This window comes from Felis catus, chromosome B2 (genome assembly GCF_018350175.1).
Source record: "Felis catus isolate Fca126 chromosome B2, F.catus_Fca126_mat1.0, whole genome shotgun sequence".
Lineage (NCBI taxonomy): Eukaryota > Metazoa > Chordata > Mammalia > Carnivora > Felidae > Felis > Felis catus.
In genome coordinates this window covers 33,170,839-33,189,350 of record NC_058372.1, presented here as the reverse complement: position 1 = coordinate 33,189,350, position 18,512 = coordinate 33,170,839, and the positions used below count along the sequence as shown (strand labels likewise).

The 18,512-nt window shown below is 58.3% G+C and overlaps 1 protein-coding gene across 4 annotated transcripts in view; it reads right to left on the bottom strand.

The window, feature by feature from the left end:
- Window positions 1–18,512, bottom strand: part of PACSIN1 (protein kinase C and casein kinase substrate in neurons 1) — a 56,184-nt gene continuing 37,672 nt past the window's right edge. The window contains exons 1-10 of one of the 4 annotated variants that reach the window (XM_019830476.3): window positions 17,366–17,558; window positions 8,268–8,420; window positions 7,194–7,350; window positions 5,787–6,022; window positions 5,238–5,393; window positions 4,970–5,145; window positions 4,413–4,533; window positions 4,187–4,314; window positions 3,396–3,583; window positions 1–2,857 (exon numbers count right to left, since the gene is read on the bottom strand). In XM_019830476.3, coding sequence (XP_019686035.1) covers window positions 2,748–2,857; window positions 3,396–3,583; window positions 4,187–4,314; window positions 4,413–4,533; window positions 4,970–5,145; window positions 5,238–5,393; window positions 5,787–6,022; window positions 7,194–7,350; window positions 8,268–8,330 — 1,335 coding nt within the window. In that variant the 5' untranslated portion in view covers window positions 8,331–8,420; window positions 17,366–17,558 and the 3' untranslated portion in view covers window positions 1–2,747. Of the gene's footprint in view, window positions 2,858–3,395; window positions 3,584–4,186; window positions 4,315–4,412; window positions 4,534–4,969; window positions 5,146–5,237; window positions 5,394–5,786; window positions 6,023–7,193; window positions 7,351–8,267; window positions 8,421–17,365; window positions 17,559–18,512 lie in introns of those variants that run through there. The other 3 variants (XM_011282261.4, XM_023253869.2, XM_023253870.2) reach the window with 3 other exon arrangements.

The following is an 18,512-nucleotide window of genomic DNA, read 5'->3' as shown; positions in this document are numbered from 1 at the left end:
CCAGGTTGACACAGTTCCGGATTTTATCCACAGTCGTACAATCACAACTGATATATATATACTTGTATTTATATACCTTTAAATTACACAATCATGTACAAAACAGGTGCATTGCTGAGACCACAGCACTTCTCGGAGTTTCACAAGTGTCGGACTAATGGAGTCAGGAAGCCTAGGGCAGCAGATGGCGGGCGGCAGGGCAGCCCTGGTCCCTTGCAGAGCCGGGCTGCAGAACGGTGGTTAACTGGGGACAAAACACATTAGTCGCCGAGCCCCACAGGGCGGGCCCGTGCAGCATTGAGGGTGTGGGTAGGGGGCTACAGGAGGTGGTGGGCGTGGCGGGGGCGCGGCCCCCACGCTCGGTGGTGAGTGCCCTGACACCAGCACTGACAGGCGGGGCCAGGCCCCTAGAGCTCGGGGGAGGAGGGGGGGACCGCCAGGTAGGAGACCCTCGTCTCCGGGGTCCTGAGGAGCCTGGGGACCGAGGGAGACTGGTCCCAAACTGGGCCGTGGAGGTGGTTGCTCAGAAAGGATGGGATTTCAAGTCCCTGCCCCGGGGGTGGGCAGCTGGAGTGCCGAAGGGGACAGGTCTGGGGTCCAGCCAGGACCCCAGACCCTCCCCAGGTGCTAGAAAGCCACTGGCACAGAGAGGGGGAGCCCAGGCCCCAAGGCGCAGAGGTGCCAGTTTCCTGCCTTCCAAGGGTGGTGAGGGGCAGAGGCCTCAACCCCAACTCCCCCACCTGGAGGAGAGACCCAAGAGGGTTTTGTTCTGGAACTGGGAGGGCGGAGGGCTTCCAAAATCTTGCTTCAGGCTCCGAGGGCACATCTCAGGCTGCAGCGGATGCCCAGAGAGCAGACAGTGACAGGAAATGGGGTGCTGGGGGTGGGGAGTCTGCCTGTCCCTGGGGGTGCCATCATCCCCCCCCCTCCAACTCCCCTGGCCCAGTTCAGGCCCCTGCCAGAGTCTCCCAGGATCTCTGCACTGTGAACAAGGGTCAGGGCCTGGAGGATGGGGTCCATGACCTAATAGTAGACTGTCGGGGGAAGAAGCAGGGAGCAAAAGAGGACTGAGGGGTGCCAGAGGGCTGGGTATCCCACTGTCTTTACCTGGAGGCCGGGAGGGAGGACGGCGGGGGGCGGGGGGCAGGTGCTGTGGAAGGGGGTGGGTGTCTGCAGCGCTGAGGCCCAGAAGCAGGGCTCTGCCTGCGCTACCGGAAGTCCCAAGGCCTCACCCTTGAGTCTCCCAAGAGATCCTTCTTCCAGCCATGTCCTCCCACCTCGAGGTTTTGTCCTGCCCTGGTCTGTTTCCCCGAGCCTCCCAGGGGCCCCCACATATGGGAGAGGCTGGTACCTGGTACTAGTATTTAGTAACCCAACACAGCTTTCCTTCACCAAACACAGGAAACACTCCAGCTCTGGGCAAGCCTTTTGCCTCCCCCCACCCCCAAATGTCCTTTAACTGCTACCCAGGCTTAGACATAAGGAGGGGCTGCCAGCAGGGGGGATGCTGCTCCAAGGGCAAGGGCGGCTCCAAGGGCAGGGGCTGATTGAGGAGGAGGGGACAAGGAAGAAAGGGTGACTGTCCTGCCCCTGAGGGCCCGGGCCCCTCCGTCCTGCCAAACCCGTCTTTCCCATTGGCTGCAGTGTCCCTGATGGTGCCAGGCTGGAAGCTCCCTCAGACACCGCCCCCTCCTCCCCCAGTGTCTTCCCAGACAGGCGAGAGAGGGGAAGGGCAGGATGGGAGGCCACAAGGCTTAGTCTCCTGTAGGCTGGCCGAGCCTAGTGCAACTAGGGCTTCAGATGGACATGGAGGGAGGAAGGCGGGTGGGCAAGGTGCCCTCCCCCCCCCCCCAGGAAATGGGAGGAGGCTGCTACAGTTGCCGGCTTTGCCCCGGGCTTTGAGGCCCCTCCCCCTGCCTGAGGACTCATGAGATGGAGGCAGGGTCTCCGCAGGTGACCAAGAGGTATGGCCCTGAGGAAGAGCCTGCTCAAATGGCCAACAGCTGGAAAGAAGGGCCCCAGCAGGGTCTTGGTCCCTCAGCTGAGCCTCATCCCAGTGACACTGTCATTAACTCCAGCTCACCCCTGGTCATGTCTGGGGGAGTCCAGGGATCCCGGGAAGCATCTAGGGGAGAAGAGAATGACGGTTCCTCCTCCAGCCCCACCAGTCATCAGGGGCGAGGCCGGGAGAAGAAGGGCACTCCCCGGGGCAAAGTGGAAGACTAAAGACTGGGAGGCCCCCCTTCCCTGGGGTCTGGAGGGGAGGCCTTTGAGAGTAGGGTGGTGGAGAGAGGGGAGCATCGTGAGGCAGAAGGAAGAGGTCAGAAAACCGAGCCCAGAGAAGAGGAGGGGGACGGGTGCTGGCAGCCTGGGGTAGGGGTGAGGGGTGTAGTCTGGGGGAGTGAGGCAGGAGAGAAGGGTCCGGGAGACATCCCTCAGGGCTCAGGAGACTCTTTGGTGGGATCTGAAGAGCAATGTAGGAACGTCTCTGTTGGGCTAAGTACTAGGACCCTCGCCTACCCTGGGGCCATCACCCCAAGTCCCACCACCGCCCTGGCCTCCAGGCAGCCCTGCAAATGCTTCTGTCTCTGTATTTTTTGTTTTGTTCTGTTTTGACTTTAAAAAAAATAAAAGCTTGATCGGAAAATATGTCTGGAACTCTATGGCGAGGGAAGAGGGACAAGAGAGAGAAGGGAGGGGAGGTGGCGGGTGAGGAGTGAGGGGTGGTGTGAAGGGGAGCAGGGCAGCTAGATGGCCTCCACGTAGTTGGCGGGATAGAGGCCCAGCTGCCCACTGTCCAGCCGCCCGCGGCACCATCCCTGCTCGTCCTCCTCGCCCAGCTTGGTGAGCTCATCTCCTAGGAAGGGGACACAGAGGAGCTCATTGACGGGGGTGGGGTGGGGGGGGGGGATGGGGACGCTTAGAGAGAGTTTAGGTAAGCCCTCCAATACTATTATTCCAGGCCCACCCCAATGCCCTCCCATGACTGCCCCAAGCTCACTCTGAAGATCAGCCCCAGCCACACCCCCACACCCAAACACCTAACCTGGTGCTGCCCCCAGCCAAACAGCTAATCTGGGTCTCGGTCCTGCCTCCCAAGTCCAGGCCCCGCCTCTGGCTCCCTTTTTCTAATCCTGTCCCTTCTCCAGGCAGCCCCAGCCCTCAGGCCCCGCCCCCACCCTATTCTCAAGTCCCGACTCCACCCCTGGCACCCGGTTGCCGCTCTCAGGCCCTGCCCTTGCACCCTAATTCGTGTCTTAGCTCAGGGGCCAGGACCACCCTCCAGGTTTGGCCCCGCCCACGCACAAGGCCCCGCCCCCAGCCGCGTTCCCAGCAAATCCGGGCGTCTCCTGCCTTCACGCCCCACCCCCCCAGCCCAGCCCAGCCCACCATACCAGCCTTGAAGCTGAGCTCATCCTGCTCCTGGCCGTCGTAGTCATAGAGTGCCCGCACCCGCACTCCCTTGGCGTCGTCCTCGAAGGGGTTGGAGCCCCCATTGGCCTCATTGCCCCCAAATGGGTTCCCGCTCTCGTCGTCCGACCATTCGGTTGCATAAGGCTGGCCCCTGTCGTAGCTGCTAACGCTGAAACACAGCGAGGGGACCCAGCATGAACTGCCCCCTCCTCCAATCAGAGCCCTGGCCCCAAATTTCACGAAGACTGGAACAAGGATGGGCCTGGTAAGAGGGGCTCCCGGGCCAGCGACCCTCACTGACAGCTCTTTGGACAAATGTGAGGCAGGACTATTAGCATTATTACTCAGACCTTGAGTGAGGGGGTGCTGAAAGGGACCCCTGAGAACATCTGACCCATCATCTTAGAGGGGCACTAGTGGTTAATGAGCTTGACCTCTTGGACATCATATCCTGGCTCTGAGGCTTACTAAACTAGCTATGTGACCTTGGGCAAGTCACTTAATCTCTCTGGGTTTCAGTTTCTCCATCGGCAAAATGGGACTCTAAACACTTCTCAGAGTGTTGGGAGGCTTCAGTGGGTTAATTTATGGCACATGGTTACAACAGTGCCTGGCACACAGTAGGTGCTCTCAAAGGATGACCCACCACTACCTTTGAGAGGACCACGGGGTTGCCGTGATTTAGATCATTCCTCGTCTTCTGAGGTAAAACTCATGTGCCCCAGTTTGTGGGCCCCTCTGGCCCCCAGGAAGCTCCCCAGGAGGCACTCACCTGCCACGGTCCCCAGCCTGGGATGTGGACTCCACCACTCCAGTGGCATTGGTCAGCGTCACCCCCTCTGCCTTCTTGGGTTGCTTTTCTTTCTTGGTGGCGGTGTGAGGGAGGTCTGGGTTCCACTCCTGGTGGGCACCAGGGGAGCAGTGAGGCAGGGGGGCTGCCCCCTGAGGTCCCTTCCAGCCTTCTCTGTCTTCCCTTCCCCATCCCCACACCTCCTCACCTCAAACTGGGGCCAGTTCATGGGCATGCCGGGGCCGCTGGTGCTGCGGAACCATCTGAGGTCATCCTGGGCGTCAGCCCCCCGAATAGCCTGCTCCAGCTCCCGGTACACGTGGACATAGCTGTGCACAGGGGAGATCAGGAGTTGGGGGCCAAGGTGCACCATGGCCCCTTCTCATCCTGGCCAGAGGATGAGCCCATTCAGGGGACCAGGGTCCCTCTCAATGGCCAGAGGGAGCCCATTCAGGGGACCAGGGTGCTGGCATGCCCCCAGCTAGGAATCAGCTGGGAGCAATCTCCTTGTGGTCAGCTCCAGCAGGCACCCTCCCCTATCGTCACCTTAGCCACAAATCCATCCATCCAAGCGCATTTCTCTAGTGCCTAACCTGTGTTGGCTTGCACCCAGGCGGCCACTGTATTTGGCGCCTCTTCCTTCTTGGCCCCTGCGGCTCTGCCCACCCTTCCTGTTCCAATAACATGGGGCCCAGCATGCCCGGCACACCATTTCTCCCCTCTGCTGTGGGTGCCTGTGCCCACCGCGCTGCCACGCCCAGCTACCTGCTATTCTCGGCAAGGTTGAGGTGACGTTTGATGTCCAGCAGCACCTCCTTGAGGAAGACCAGCCGCTTTTCCTCAAACTGCTGGCACTGTTCAAACACCTGCTCCATGCTCTCCATGTACTGGGGTGTGGTCTTGCCCACGTCGTCCAGCACCTTCTCATACTTCTCCTGCATCTACGGGCCCCAGGGCAAAGGAAGGGTGAGAGCCAGGCCTGCAGCCCCTGGCCACCCCCAACTCCACCCCTCGGACCCCAGCCCGTCGGCACCTTCTGTACATCCTGCTTGCACTTGTCCACTTTGTCCTGCAGCTTCTTCTGCTGCTCGGGCGTGACCGACTGCTCCGTCTTGCTATTCATCTCCCGGGTCATGGCCAGCTTCTCCTCTTTGCAGGCCAGATGGTAAGCCTTCTTTGCTGCCTCCAGCTGTGGGGACGGGGGGAGGGGAGGTACAGCTCCTGCTTGTAAGCAGGAACCAATGTGGTCGCTCATCAAGCCCTCCCACCTGCCGGGAGCAGTGGACACGGGTTCCTAAGAGGCAGGAGGGGTGCAGGCCCTAGCTCCAGGTATGGGGAGCAGTGCCCACCCATGCGTGGATGTACCCCCACCTGGCACTGCCTGCTGCCCCTACGGACGCCCTCCCTTTGGGCACTGCGGTGCCCGCCCCACCCGTGGATATTTCTTCCTATGAGGCTGTGGGGCTCCCAGCGGGCGGTGCACTGCCCGCCCCATCTGTAGAGTCTCTCCCTCTGATCAGATCGTCCCTCTGAGCTCAGCTGCCCACCCTTGACCCTTCTGCAGCAGCCACCCACTGGGCACCTCCTTCATCTTCTTGGCCCAGGGCTTCTGGGCCTTGCGGAAGCCGTCCTCAGCCTCCTTGGTCTCCTTGAAGCCGCCCATGATCTGCTTGTGATAGGCATCCTTCTGCCAGTTCTTGACCTTCTCCAGGTCCTCGTTCAGGAGGTTGTTCTTCACTTCCTGGTGCAGTTCGCTCACCTTGTCCGCCTCCGTCATGATGGCACCCCAGGCCCGCTCCAGGCTGCCATACTGTGGGCCTGAGGAAATGGTCATGGGGTCACGAGGCCCTCATCGCCCCCTGCCCAGAGGCCTCCTTCATGCCTCTTTTCTCTGACGCTTTCCCCATACACGCCATGGGCGCAGAAATGCCCTCCTCCGCCCTCTTTATAGTTTTTCCTGTCCTTCAGGGCCCAACTACCTCCTCTGGGAAGCCTTCTCTGACTGCTCTATTCTCACAGACTTCGGCCTGCAGCCCTCACAGAATTCTTCTTATAGCACCTACCTCTGTGCCTACTCCCTATCTTCTCCTGTCAACCCGTGAGTCCCATGGGGGCAGCCTGCACCCCGTGAGTTCTCACAAGCCCAGCACAGCACCAGGCACACAGTAGGTGCTTCAGGAATGTTGACTGTTACAACTGAAGAACCAGCTGGTGACAGATGCCAAGAGGCCACCGGGACCAGTCATGCCAGTCATTTATTTGTTCCTCTGTGTATTGGGGATCAACTCTGTGCCAGGCACTGTGCTGGGCAGTGTGGGCTCAGCCCCTGCCCTCATGGGGTTTAGAGACTCGTGGAAGAGAAAAAAAATGTTAAATACATGTAAACCCCAAGCTGAAATTGCTCTAGATTGAGAGCCAGGACAACTAAATGCGCTAATGTGATTCTGGATTGGCTCCCAGACCAGCACAAACAAATTTGCATATGGGTGATATTAAATGTCCCGAATTTGATAGTTGAACTATGGTTACGTAAGCAAATGTTCTCACTCTTGGGAGATACGTGAAGGATTGAGAGTAAAGTGGCATGCGTCCCACTTACATGATTCAGAACACATATGCACAACGGAAAGAGGAACTGGGAAAACAAATGTAGTAAAATTTTAACTGGCGAATCTGGTTGAAGACTAGAGTTCTCTCTACTATTCTTGCAACTTTTCCCTAAGTTAAAATTATTTTGAAATAAAAAGGTTGTTTTGTTTTGTTCTGTTTAATCCAACCTAAAATTGTACAAAGTCGTGTTGAACAGGGACAGGGAAGACCTGGCTTGGTTTGGGAGGGTCAGAGTGCAGTGTGGGGACGGTGCCTCCAAAGGGCCCGTGGCCCGGGAGGGGGTGCAAGTGCATCCAGGTGGCTGGGCGCTCCCAGAACCCGGGCCTGTGGGGAGCCCGTTAGGGCCTGGGCGAGGCGCACGGGGTGGGCATGGGGGCACCTTTCTCGATGAGCTGGCGCCAGCGCTTGGCCCAGTCGGTGAGCTGCTGCGCGTACGCCTTCTCGATCTTGGCGCGCTCCTGCACGCAGTTCATCAGGTCGTTGCACAGGCGGTGTCCGTCATCGATGCGCTTCACCGTCCGCTTGTAGTTCCCCACCTGGCGGCCAAGGAGCGAGCACGACTTCCGCGGGCTCCCCGCCTCCCCGCCCCGCCCGCCCAGGACACCGCGTCCTGCAGGGGGCGCCCGCCACGGCCACCTTCCCACCTTCGCCGCCTGGCCGCCCCGCGGGAGCGCCCTGGGGGCTCCCCACCCTCTCATTTTCGGGGGCCCCAGCACCCTGCATCATACCCGACACTCCCTCACCCCACTCTAAACCTAATTTCCTCGCTGCCACAAAGTGCGGGATTTTGATCATTTGGACCCAGACTAGAATGAATTATTCATCTTGTTCTTGTGAGCTCAATGTATCATATTTATAGAGTCATGTAAGTGTTGAGTTGAGCTGCAGCTTCTTGACATAATATTATGTTTTGTAGACATCTCATTAAACACTTATTAATTTAGGTTTGGCAGTTCTCACTTTGGGTTTTGGAAGCCAATCGAAACATTTTATTTCTTGGTCTCAAATAGTTTGGGAGGCTCCTGAAACGCTGGCTCTAGTCTTGCCTCCACGTCTTTGTTGCTGGGGGGGCTTCGGGAACGCATGCCACAGGGTAAGGGCAGGGGGCAGCTGTAAAAGCCTGTGTAAGCTGTAGAGCTCTGTACCTGCCTTCGTGAAGCGTCAGGCCTCTGAGCGAGGCCCCCAGAGCAGACGGTCAGGAGGGGGCCTGTTCCACATCATGAAACGCTATAGGATCTCTCCGGGTGCAGGTGTGGGGCAGAGGGGCTCTGGGCTTGTTGGGCAGTAGCCTTACCCCACTTCATGGCTACAGCCGGCCCACTGAACACCAAGGGCTTTGGAGGGACCCGAGGGGCTGGGGAGCAAGCCCTGAGGTTGTGGGTGGGTGGGAGCCTGGGCCGCCACAAGGCCAGGCTGTCTGGTCCCCAGGACCTGGGGAGCATCAAAGCCTCACCTCCCAGAAGCTGTCAGTGGTCTCCTCCGGAGCTAGCGAGGCCTCGTCGTAGGAGCCGGACATGGTGCAGCCGAGGGGGGGGGGACAGGTGGGAGTGCAGCGGTGGTCAGCAGGCTGGGCTGTTCATGCGCTGGGAGGGCAGGAGAGAGATCCCTGCAGAAGGGCGAAGCGCCCCACGGGCCCCGTTCTAGGCCTGGGCCCCCAACTTGCTGTGAGGATGAGGGCTCCACAGGCTTGAGCCTTGCACTGGGATGGGGACTTCCTGTCCGGGGACTGGCTCACCGTCCCTAGGGTAACCCCAAGAGTCACCTTGTGGCACCCCTCGTGCGCACCCCCCCAACCTCTCCTCCACGAGCCCTCCACTCCATATCCTTGCCCTCCCTCTCCCCCAAATCCATCCTCCAGCTCCAGTGTGGCACCTCTTCTCAAAAGCCTGCCCCCACCACCAGAACCAAGGCACGCACAACTGTTTTCGTGCTCCTGGAGTCGGTGCTAAAAGTTAGAGCCCCCCCCCCCCGATTACATATTTGCTTTATATAAACCTGCAGTTTGCCTCATAGACACACATGGCTCCTCAAAGCCAGCAATGAGGCTAGTCTTTAGGCATGTCTGCACCCCCTCCCCAGGGCCTGGCACCCTGTAGGGCCCACTTGAGGCTCAATGAACCCCAGCTGGCTTCTCAATCTGCCCACGTTGGCATTGACCCCACCCTGATCCACCCAAACCCTTGCACCAGGCCAAATAGCAACCCCCAAGCTCTCCCACCCAGCAGAGTCCCTGGTCTCAGCCCCTAGAACCTCCCCAAATCCCTTACCCGGAGCCCGGGCCTAAGTGCCCTGGGAAGCTGGCAACACAGCTTCCTCCCATCTCTGGTCCAGGCTGGGGCCCTGTAAATCGCTCTTTTGGCTGTCCTGATGCCCAGCTTCAAAAGCCTCCATTAGCCACTTACATGTCTCCTTACGAGTCCCAGACACGTGGCTTCCCGCCCTACAGGTCAGACCACTGTGATCTGTGTGAGTATCGGAGCGGCTACGTGTGGCCTGGATCTGTCGGCAGGCATCACGGCTGTCCAATCTAGGCCGTGTGCTGCCCCAGGGCTGGGGACGCTGCCCGATTCCCATCCCCCATCCAGGCCTCACTGCCACCCCATGCAAGAATAGCTCAGTAGTCAGGAGACAGAGCCCAGAGGGCCAGGCACCTGGTCTTCAAAGGGGCAGTGAGGCCTGCCAGCCTCAGACAGGGGACGCCGGGGGATGCTTCCCTGTCTCTGCACTGCAGTCTCAGGGACCCTGCCCAATGAGGATCCTGGGGAGGGCTGGCCTCTGGAAAATTCAGTCCATCCTGGGGGCTCAGGGGATGCCCAGCCCTTATAGCAGCTGACCTTCAGGCCCGGGGCAGATGGCACCAACACGCGAGGATCCTTGGTCAAGGATATCCCTCCCCTCTCTGGCCTCAGTCTCCCTATCTGTCCAGGGCCCTGTTCCCCAGTGCTGCCTCCTCCTTGCTCCCCCTACGCACTAAGGAGATTTTGTTCCTTTCCCCTTAGCAAAACCTCAGACTTCCCCACAAACTCGTGCATGGTGGGGGCGGGTGGGAGGAAAGGTGCTTAGAATTCATCAAGGGACAAAGAAACGTGTCTGAATTTTTTTTCCTTCTGAATTGGGCACTGTTCACTTACAAGGCAGTACTCCCCTCACGAAGAGCACTGCATGCAGACATGGGAAAGCAAAAGGCAGGGATACTTAATGAAGGACTCTCAGCCAGGTTAGGTAAGTATCCCTGGGGCCAGAGCCCCACCTAGAACCCGTAAAGTCATACAGAACTACGCTGTTCGGGATCCAGATAAAGCACGGCCATCAGCAGGGCGGCGGTGGGAGCAGGGGGTGAGGGTGCAGGCGTGTCGGCATGAGAGTCCACCCCAGGAAGTGGGGAAGTGACTTGATTAGCCTTGACTAGGGGATGGGGGGTGTGACGGCGTCTCCTCTCCCCACTCCAGAGGCACACCTCCCTCACCCCGCAATGCTGCTCCCAGGAAGTCACCTTCCAGCCATCGGGCAAACCGATGACGCCTAATTTCATGTGCTGCAGCCCTACTTGTAAAAGCCAAAGGCTGGACACATCCCAGATGCTCGTCCAGGGGACTGCGTAAGTAAATGATGGTGCAGGCATGCCAGGGAACCCTCCCCAAGCTGTGGCACTGCAACAAACCAAGAAGGGTGCAGAACAGTGAGCCTGCAGATGCTTCCATTTGTATAGGAGGAAATACATATGCAAGGAACACTTCTGGAAAGCTGGTAGTGGTGGCCGCCTTCGGGGAACTGGGTGGCTGGGGGACATGATGGGAAGGAGATTTTTAAGTCGGTCCTTTATGCCTTTTAAATTTTGCCTTGTGTGCATAAATTGCACTTTTTTTTTTAAACCTTCCGGCCCCTGTCGAGGAGGAGAGCTGAGGGATCTGAGAGCCAGGACCCAGAGGGCGCTGGAAATACAGAGCAAGGGGACAGTACAGCTAAGACCTGGTGTGTCAGGCTAGACGGGAATACACAATGGTGGAGACCAATCTCCACTTTGTCCAGACCCTGGGGGGAGCGGGGAGGACTTGCTGGGGTCCCTCCCTCAGTGCAGGCAAGTCACGGGTCTCCGGGGTCCCAGCTGAGGTGGCACACATAACAGAAATAGCTCTAGCCTTGGGGGTCCCTGCTCTGTCACCAAACTGCTGTGTGACCCTAGGCAATTCACGTGACTTTGTTGGGCCTGCTGGGAAATGAGGATGATATCAGTAGCTGCCATCACTGAAAACGGTGCATCTCCTAGAGTCAGGAAGCCGGTGTGGCCGGCATCTGTTGTGCCCGTGGGCAAGCGCGATACGCTCTTAGAAGTACCCACCAAATGGGCACGATGCCCGTCTGACTTTTCTCCCCAGTGGCTGTAAAGCTCTCGTGGCCCTGCAAGCCCTTTATCATTGATAATAATAACTGGCATTTATGGAGCACATACTTGGTGCCAAGGACCATTCATGTGTCTTAACTCATCAAATCCTGCCAGCAACCCTAGACGGCAGGTGCTACTACGGCCCCCACGTTTCAGAGAGAGCCCAGAGGCTGGGACGGAGCTGAAAGAGCTTGTCCACTCTCATTACTGATTTGTCACCATTGCTGGAGAGGGGGCGGTAGTCCCACGGGGAGGGAGGGAGGCTGCTGTTGTAGAGCCAGGGAAGGGGCCGGGTCTTTCTCGCCCACAAAGATGGTGTAGCCCTCAGCATGCTGAACAGGGGGCACGGCCTCTGCTCCAGCCCTACCACTTACCAGGGGGATCTCAGTCGAGTCCTGTCACGAGGTCTGTTTTTCTAACTCACATGATGGGAAAACAATACTCGAGTCTCATGTGACACTCAAGTGATAAAAGGGTAGTAAGCTCTTATTGAAACATATAGACCGTTATGGAAGTGTGAAGTTTTCATGTTGGCCTTGACCTTTCCTCTAGGGAGAGAGGAGCCCCAGGGTGAAAGGGGTCCCTCCTCAGGCCCCAGCTGCCTTTAAAAGACCCTGGGGGGTGGGGGCCTCGGTCATGTTCTGTCTGCTCCTGGCTTGAATGAGGGACAGAGGAATTAAGAGCATAAGCCCAGAGAGGGCAGGCCTGCTGTGGCCAAAGGCGGCATGTGGATTCCTACATTGCGGGTTACTAACAGTCACAGGCCTTGAAGTCACCCTAGCCCTTTTCACTTCCGACCACCAGCCAACCCATCAGCAGATCCTCTGCTCTCGACCACCCTGGTCCCACCCTCATCACTGTCCCCAGTGGCCTCTTCACTGGCCTTCCTGCCTCTGACTTTGTGTCCCTCACCTCCGCTCCCACTCCAGTCTGTTCCCTGCTATAGCAGCCAGGGGGACGCTGCTAATACCTAGGTCAGATCCCACTACTGCCTTTCTCAGAATCCTCTTGTGACTCCCCATTTCCTCCAAGTAAAAGTCTAATTCCTTCCCAGGAGGCCCTGCAACTCCTCCTGCTCCATCAACCTCCTTGCTGTTCTAACCCCAGGGCCTTTGCACTTGCTAGGAATGCCACCCCCCCCCACAGATTTCCAGGTCTGCTCAAATGTCATGACCTTCCCTTATCTAACTTGACACTCTTTCCCACCCTCCAGCATTCTCCTCTCTTTCCTCTCTTTATTGTTCTTTCTCCACAGCACATGTTACCATATGCCAGGCTCCCAACATTACAGCATTCATCATATTTGTGTCTTCTTCTCTCACTGTAATGTCGGCTTGCTAAGATCGGTGGTTTTTGTCTGTCTGGTTCTCTGCTGTATTTCCAGCATCCAGAGCAGTGCCTGACACATAGTTAAGTGCACAGTATGTTTCTGTCGAATGAACGAAAGCACATTCTATTCATTCATTAAATGGCAGAAACACTGAATTCTGTACCTCAGAGCCAAACATAGTCCCCTGCATACAGTAGGTGCTCAATATATGTTGATAATGATGGTGACACGACCAAAAGCCAGACTCTCACAACAGGAGGGCTCCCAGATCCCACCTGTCCTCTGTTCCCAGGCCCTGTGCTTCTCCTGGAATCCCCTTCCGGTCCTCTAGGCCAACCCTCAGGGTCCAGTTCCAGAGTCTCTTCCTCCCTGATCCCCTATGACGATTCTGCCCTCAGGGTGGCGCACTCCCTCCTCAGGGAGCCACAGTCCACAGACAGAAGAGGCTGTTCCAGGGGCGCTCAGTCAGTTAAGCGTCCGACTTCGGCTCAGGTCATGATCTCACGGCTTGTGAGTTTGAACCCCGCATCAGGCTCTGTGCTGACAGCTCAGAGCCTGGAGCTTCTTCAGATTCTGTGTCTTTCTCTCGCTCTCTGCCCCTACCCCCACTCATACTCTGTCTCTGTCTCTCAAAAATAAATAAGCATTAAAAAAAGTTTTTTTTTTAAAGAGGGTGTTCCATTATCCCTCTCTTCACTCTCCCTGTATATCAATAATGACACCATTATTGAGTACCTGCTATGTGCCAGCCTCTTCGTGCACTGTATCCCCCCAGCCCCCATCCTCACCACAGCCCACGGAGATGGGCAGTGACTCCCCTGCCTTCTCTGAGACTCGGAGAGGTGAAATGACCTGTCTAAGGTCTCACAGCAGGGAGGACACAGAGTCAGATCCAGACCCGGGGATGAGTCCTTCCCCTGCCCTCCCCGCCCTCACCACCAGCTGTCCCGGGGCAGAGCAGCACTCCGTGGGTGTCACCCAGGCCCCTGGGCCTAAGACATTCTCCTAAGGGAGCGGCTCAGCTCAAACCTGGGTGGGGCCATGGGAAGCCAGAGCCGCCTCCTCCCTCACCCAGGGTGGGTCTCAGGCCCCACGAGCGAACATTCCGGGCCGAAGCCCGAGATAGACGGGCTCACCGTGCCTGACCTGGGGCCACACCGGGACTCTTGCCAGCCTCTCCTGGGGCTTCAGCTGCAGCAGGAGGGCTCAGGGTCAGCTGTATCGTGCTGTCCTTCTCCTCCTCCTCCCTGTGATGCATACCCCCACCCCCTTCCTCACTCCAGTTTCTGCCGCTTGGCTCACACCTTCCCTCCTGCCCTGGGGCGCAGCTGTCCTATCGCTCATCACCCCCCAAACCAAAATAACCCTGCTTCCCCCAAGGGCCAACTCAGCCCCACCCCCTCCAAGAAGCCTTCCCTGAATACCCCAGCCCTCACCTATCTCACCCCTACACCCTGGTGCAGTTCTTGGTCACACCCTGCCAGGAAGCGCACCTTGCTGGTTCTCTCCCGACGCGCAGAGGAAATCCTGCTATATTAGCACGGTGGTTTGAGAGCGCTGCCTGTGGGGCCAGACAGAACAACCGAGTTCAAAACCCGGCTTTGCCACTTGCTGGCTGTGCGACCTCGGTAAGTTGCTTACACGCTCTGTGCCTCAGTTTCCCCATCGGCAAAATGAAGGTGATGATACCAGCTACCCCATGGGGTTATTGTGCCAGAAGCATTATTGTCACAGGTATTACTGCCTATGCTTCTTCCAAAGCAGGAGACCCTCAGCTCCCTGGATGACTTCACACCCCCTTCTCCTCTCTGTGGGCTAACACCCCCGTAGACCTTTCCTGAAGACTGACTTGGGTCCCCACCAAACCCAAATGTTAATATTTTACCCTCCTCCCCAACGTGACTGTGTTTAGAGATAGGGTTTTGAGGAGGTGATTAAGGTTAAATAATGTCATAACGGTGGGATCCCGATCTAATAAGATTGGTGTCCTTATAAGAAGAAAAGAGAGATCCGCTTTCTCCCTACATGCCCGCACTGAGGAGAGTCCATGGGGGGACACAGCGAGAAGGCAGCCAACTGCAAACCAGGAAGAAAGGCTCACCAGGAACCCAATAGGCCAGTACCCTGACCTTGGACTTCTGGCCTCTGGAACTATGAGAAATAGATACCCATTGTTTAAGCCCCGCCACCCCCCAACCAGTCTATGGTATTTTGTTATGGCAACCTGAGCTAAGACACCCTTCCAATACCCTTCTGTGACTCACCTGGGACCCCCAGGTCTCCAGGTGACCTGTGAAAAGGAGACCCCAGGCCTGGCTTCCTCTTGCTTTCTCTTTGGGGATAAAATCCAGGCCCCCCCCACCCCCAAGTTCCATCTCCTCTATGGTAAGGTGGTAGGGAGGAAAGAAGAGGCTGGAAACACAAAGCAGGACACCAGAGGAGACAGAGCTTGGGTCTCAATTGAGGCTGGAGGGCCCCAGAGAGACCCAGGGCAGAGGGGACCAGGTAGGCTCATCCTAGCCAGAAAATGGTTAAAGCCAACAAGCCACAGTGGCTGGCCTCTCCTCCCCTCCTCCCTCGACTCCAACCTTTGGCCTTTACCCTCTCTACCCTCTCCTTCTTCCTCCAGCCCCAGACCTCCTCTCTCTCCTCCAGAAACTCATCCCTAAAGGCAGTCGCCACCCTGCACCACACCCCCTGCCCCGCTCCAGGCAAAGAGGAGGAAGCATCTCATTCGGCCTGTTCATCTCCAGGGAGCCTCTAGGACTGTTCCAGTGCTGGTGTCGCGCAGCAGGCTCCACAGGGAGGTGTCTCCTTGCTCGCTAGGTGGTGACAACAGTTAAGAGAAAAGTTAGGCAGGGTATGAGGGGGCAGGAGCAGCCCTCAAGCGATGGTGGGGTGGTGTGGGGGAGGGGAGATGGTGTATACACGCACCAGCCCTCCACCCTCCCCGTGGGCTAAGCCTGGGGTGGGTCCTCCAGTGGCTCCAGAGGTCCCCAGTGGGATTGAGCCCTAGTTATCCACAGTGAGAACTGGCTCCCTGTCTCGCCTACACATTCGCAGTCTTTCCAAAGACCACCTCTCAAACGAGCCTCTCTCATGGTATCCTTATCTCAGGGTCAGCTTCCTGGGGAGCCCAAACGGAAACCCCACAGGTGAGGAGGCAGGAGCTAGGGCTGCTGATGAGCAGGCCCCTGCCCTCGCTGTTCTGGGTACCTCTCTCTCCTTGAGACCGGTCATCCCACACTCGGCTCCTCTGAGAGGGTCGGTCCTGTCCTGAGCCTTCTGCATCCGTGGCCTCCCAGAGGGCAGGGCCAGGGGTGGACGGCCTGGGGGGAGGGACAGCTCCTTCCAGGCCTCACCGGTCCTCCTGTTCTGGCTGGGATGGAGGCCGGCCCAGCTGTAGAAGGTAAGGCAGGACAGATGCCTGTCCCAGGCCCTGGTGGGGAGGGAGGGTCTCTAGCTCCCCCCAAAGGAGAGAGATGAGCAGAAGGGGTGGTGGGGTTCAGAGGAGCTGGGAGCAGACTGAGACAGTATATCCGGGTTACTTGGCTGCTGGCTCCAGGGGAGATGTACATTCCCCACCTTGTCTGGCCTTCTCATTCCCAGGCCCTTCACCCCAAAGCAGAAGCCCCCTGTGCCTAGCATTCAGCAGGTGCAACTAACGTCTGCAGAAATGAATGAGCCGTGTCGGCTTCTTGGTGAGTATTCCCCACCCCGTCACAGGCCCAAGGATCCCTTCTCGGCCCCTGCATGAGCTACTCTGACCCCCAGGGGCCCAGGGAAATGGGGAGCCCCATAATGTGGTCCCAGCAAAGGACCTGGCCAAGCTCTCAGGGTGTGCTGGGGAAGGAGGCGGACCCAGGGTCACACACACCAGTCTCCTGCCCTTCTCAGGCTAGGATCTCTTCCCCATGGCATCCAAGGCCCTTCAGCTCTATCCCAGGGCAAACCTGGACCGGGTGCCACTCACCCACTGCACTGGCGCAGGCCCTGCCCTGTCCTTTCAGTGCCCAGATGTTAGAGTGCGGCCCAGGTCCTCCCTGGGCCCCAGCCCCGCCCCCTCCTGAGCACCGGGCAGAGGTTCCTCCGCAGTGCCCGAGCTCCCCAGCAGCAGCTGAGTCTGTCCCCAGGAGCAATGCAGCAGAGGGACAGAGTGGGGGGGAGGGAGAGCCATAGGCACCCCCACCCGATCCCCCAACATGGAGACCCTGGGCTTGCTGAGGATGGCACAAGGGTCCCTTGGGAGATCTAGGGATCTAGGTCTGCAGGGAGAACAAGGAAGGAAAAGGCCCGAGCTTGGGGGAGAAGGAGAAACATGCCTCTTGTCTGAGCAGGGGGCTCTGAGCCCAACGCCTGAGATCATCTGGGGCCGGCACAGAGGCAGCTGGTGTGGAGGGTGGGATGTGGGTACGCTGTTCCCAAATGGCCAGGGCCTAGCAGTGCCCTGAGTGGGGGCAGGGGGCATTCTTACCTCTCTAGCCTCAGCCTGGGGAGGGGGGAGCACTGTGGGTCCCCAGAAGCTCCAGCCCCGCTCGCTCAGCCCACTTCCCCCAGAGAGGGGAACATTTCTACAGTCTGGACCTGTGGCGGTGGTGGAGAGAGGGACAGAGGGGCAGAGGAGGAAGGCGGCAGTGGGGACGGTCCTCCTGTTGAGGAGGATCCTGATTCTGAAGAGGGCCTCCCAGGATCCAGGCTGCTCCCACCCAGGTCCACTGGCTCTGCCTGTATGCCTCCTGCCAGGTGCGGCTGGTAGGAAGGCAGGGGCCGCTGGGGGTGGGGGTGGGGGGCACTCTCCATGCAGCCTCTTCCAGCTGTCCCCATCGGGGATGCCTACCTGGGCCTGTCTGGGCACCAAGCCAGGGGCAGGTAGGAGCTCACTGCCCCCGCTGGGCCAGGCCAGGGCCGGAGGGGCTGGCTGTCCTCCTCCTTCTCCGTGGTGGCGGGCAGGGAGGGGGCCTGGTGCCCGGGCTGGGGGCTCTGTCCTCCCGGGTTCCCTCCACCGCGGGCTCAGGAAGGCAGCAGAGCCAGAACTGCAGAAGCCAGCTCCCCGCCCCCCATCGCTGCCTCCTCCCCTCCCTCCTCCCGACCCGCCTCCTTCTCCAGCCACCCACCTCCTTCTGCTCGTTTCTATGGCAACCAGGCACTGCCGCACAGCCTCCCTCCCTCCCAGACACCAGGGGACGCCCGCCTTCCACGCTTGCTTCTTCGAGAGGACATCAACCCGGGCGGGGCGCACACACTTCACCTTGGAGATGCCAGTGAGCACAGGGGCTCGCCAGGCCACCCTTGGCTGTGTGGGGGACCCTGCTGCAGCCCCTCTCCTCTCTTTCTCCCCAAGACCCTCCCTCCCAACATCCCTTCGAGACACTGCAAGCGGCACCTGCCCTTCCCCTTGCCTCAGGTCCTTAAACTTCACTGCCTGCTGCTCTGTAAACATTTGTTTACTTGATCATTTATTCTCACCCAGTCAGCCCTTGCAATTTTATTTTGAGCCTTTTCTGGGTCAGGCCGAGGATGAGATGCTTGTCTACAGTCTCATCCTCTGAGAATCCATACCCATTTTACAGATGGGAAAGTGAGGCCCACGGTAGTAAAACAACCTGTCTGAGCATCTAAGGCTCCTGGGCTGGTTATTGGCAGTGAGGCCTTGTGATTCCAACTCCCACGGGCCACAGCTATCACCCACCCCTCAGAGAAAACAGCGAGGCTCGCCCTCCACGCATGTGACCTCCATGCTCCGATGTGTGTCTACGCAAATGAGCATCCCAACAACACACTTATAAATACAAACTCCCATTACATGTATTTGCCTACATGCATCTCCACAAGTCTGTGCATCTATCTTATGTGCAGAGGGAACAGACACGGTAAGAGTAATGCCAGCATTTACACATCTTTAGGACACATGTATGCACATCTACATGGATCCAGAACGTGCAACACATAAACCCTTTCTACACAAAAGCAACAGATGCATACAC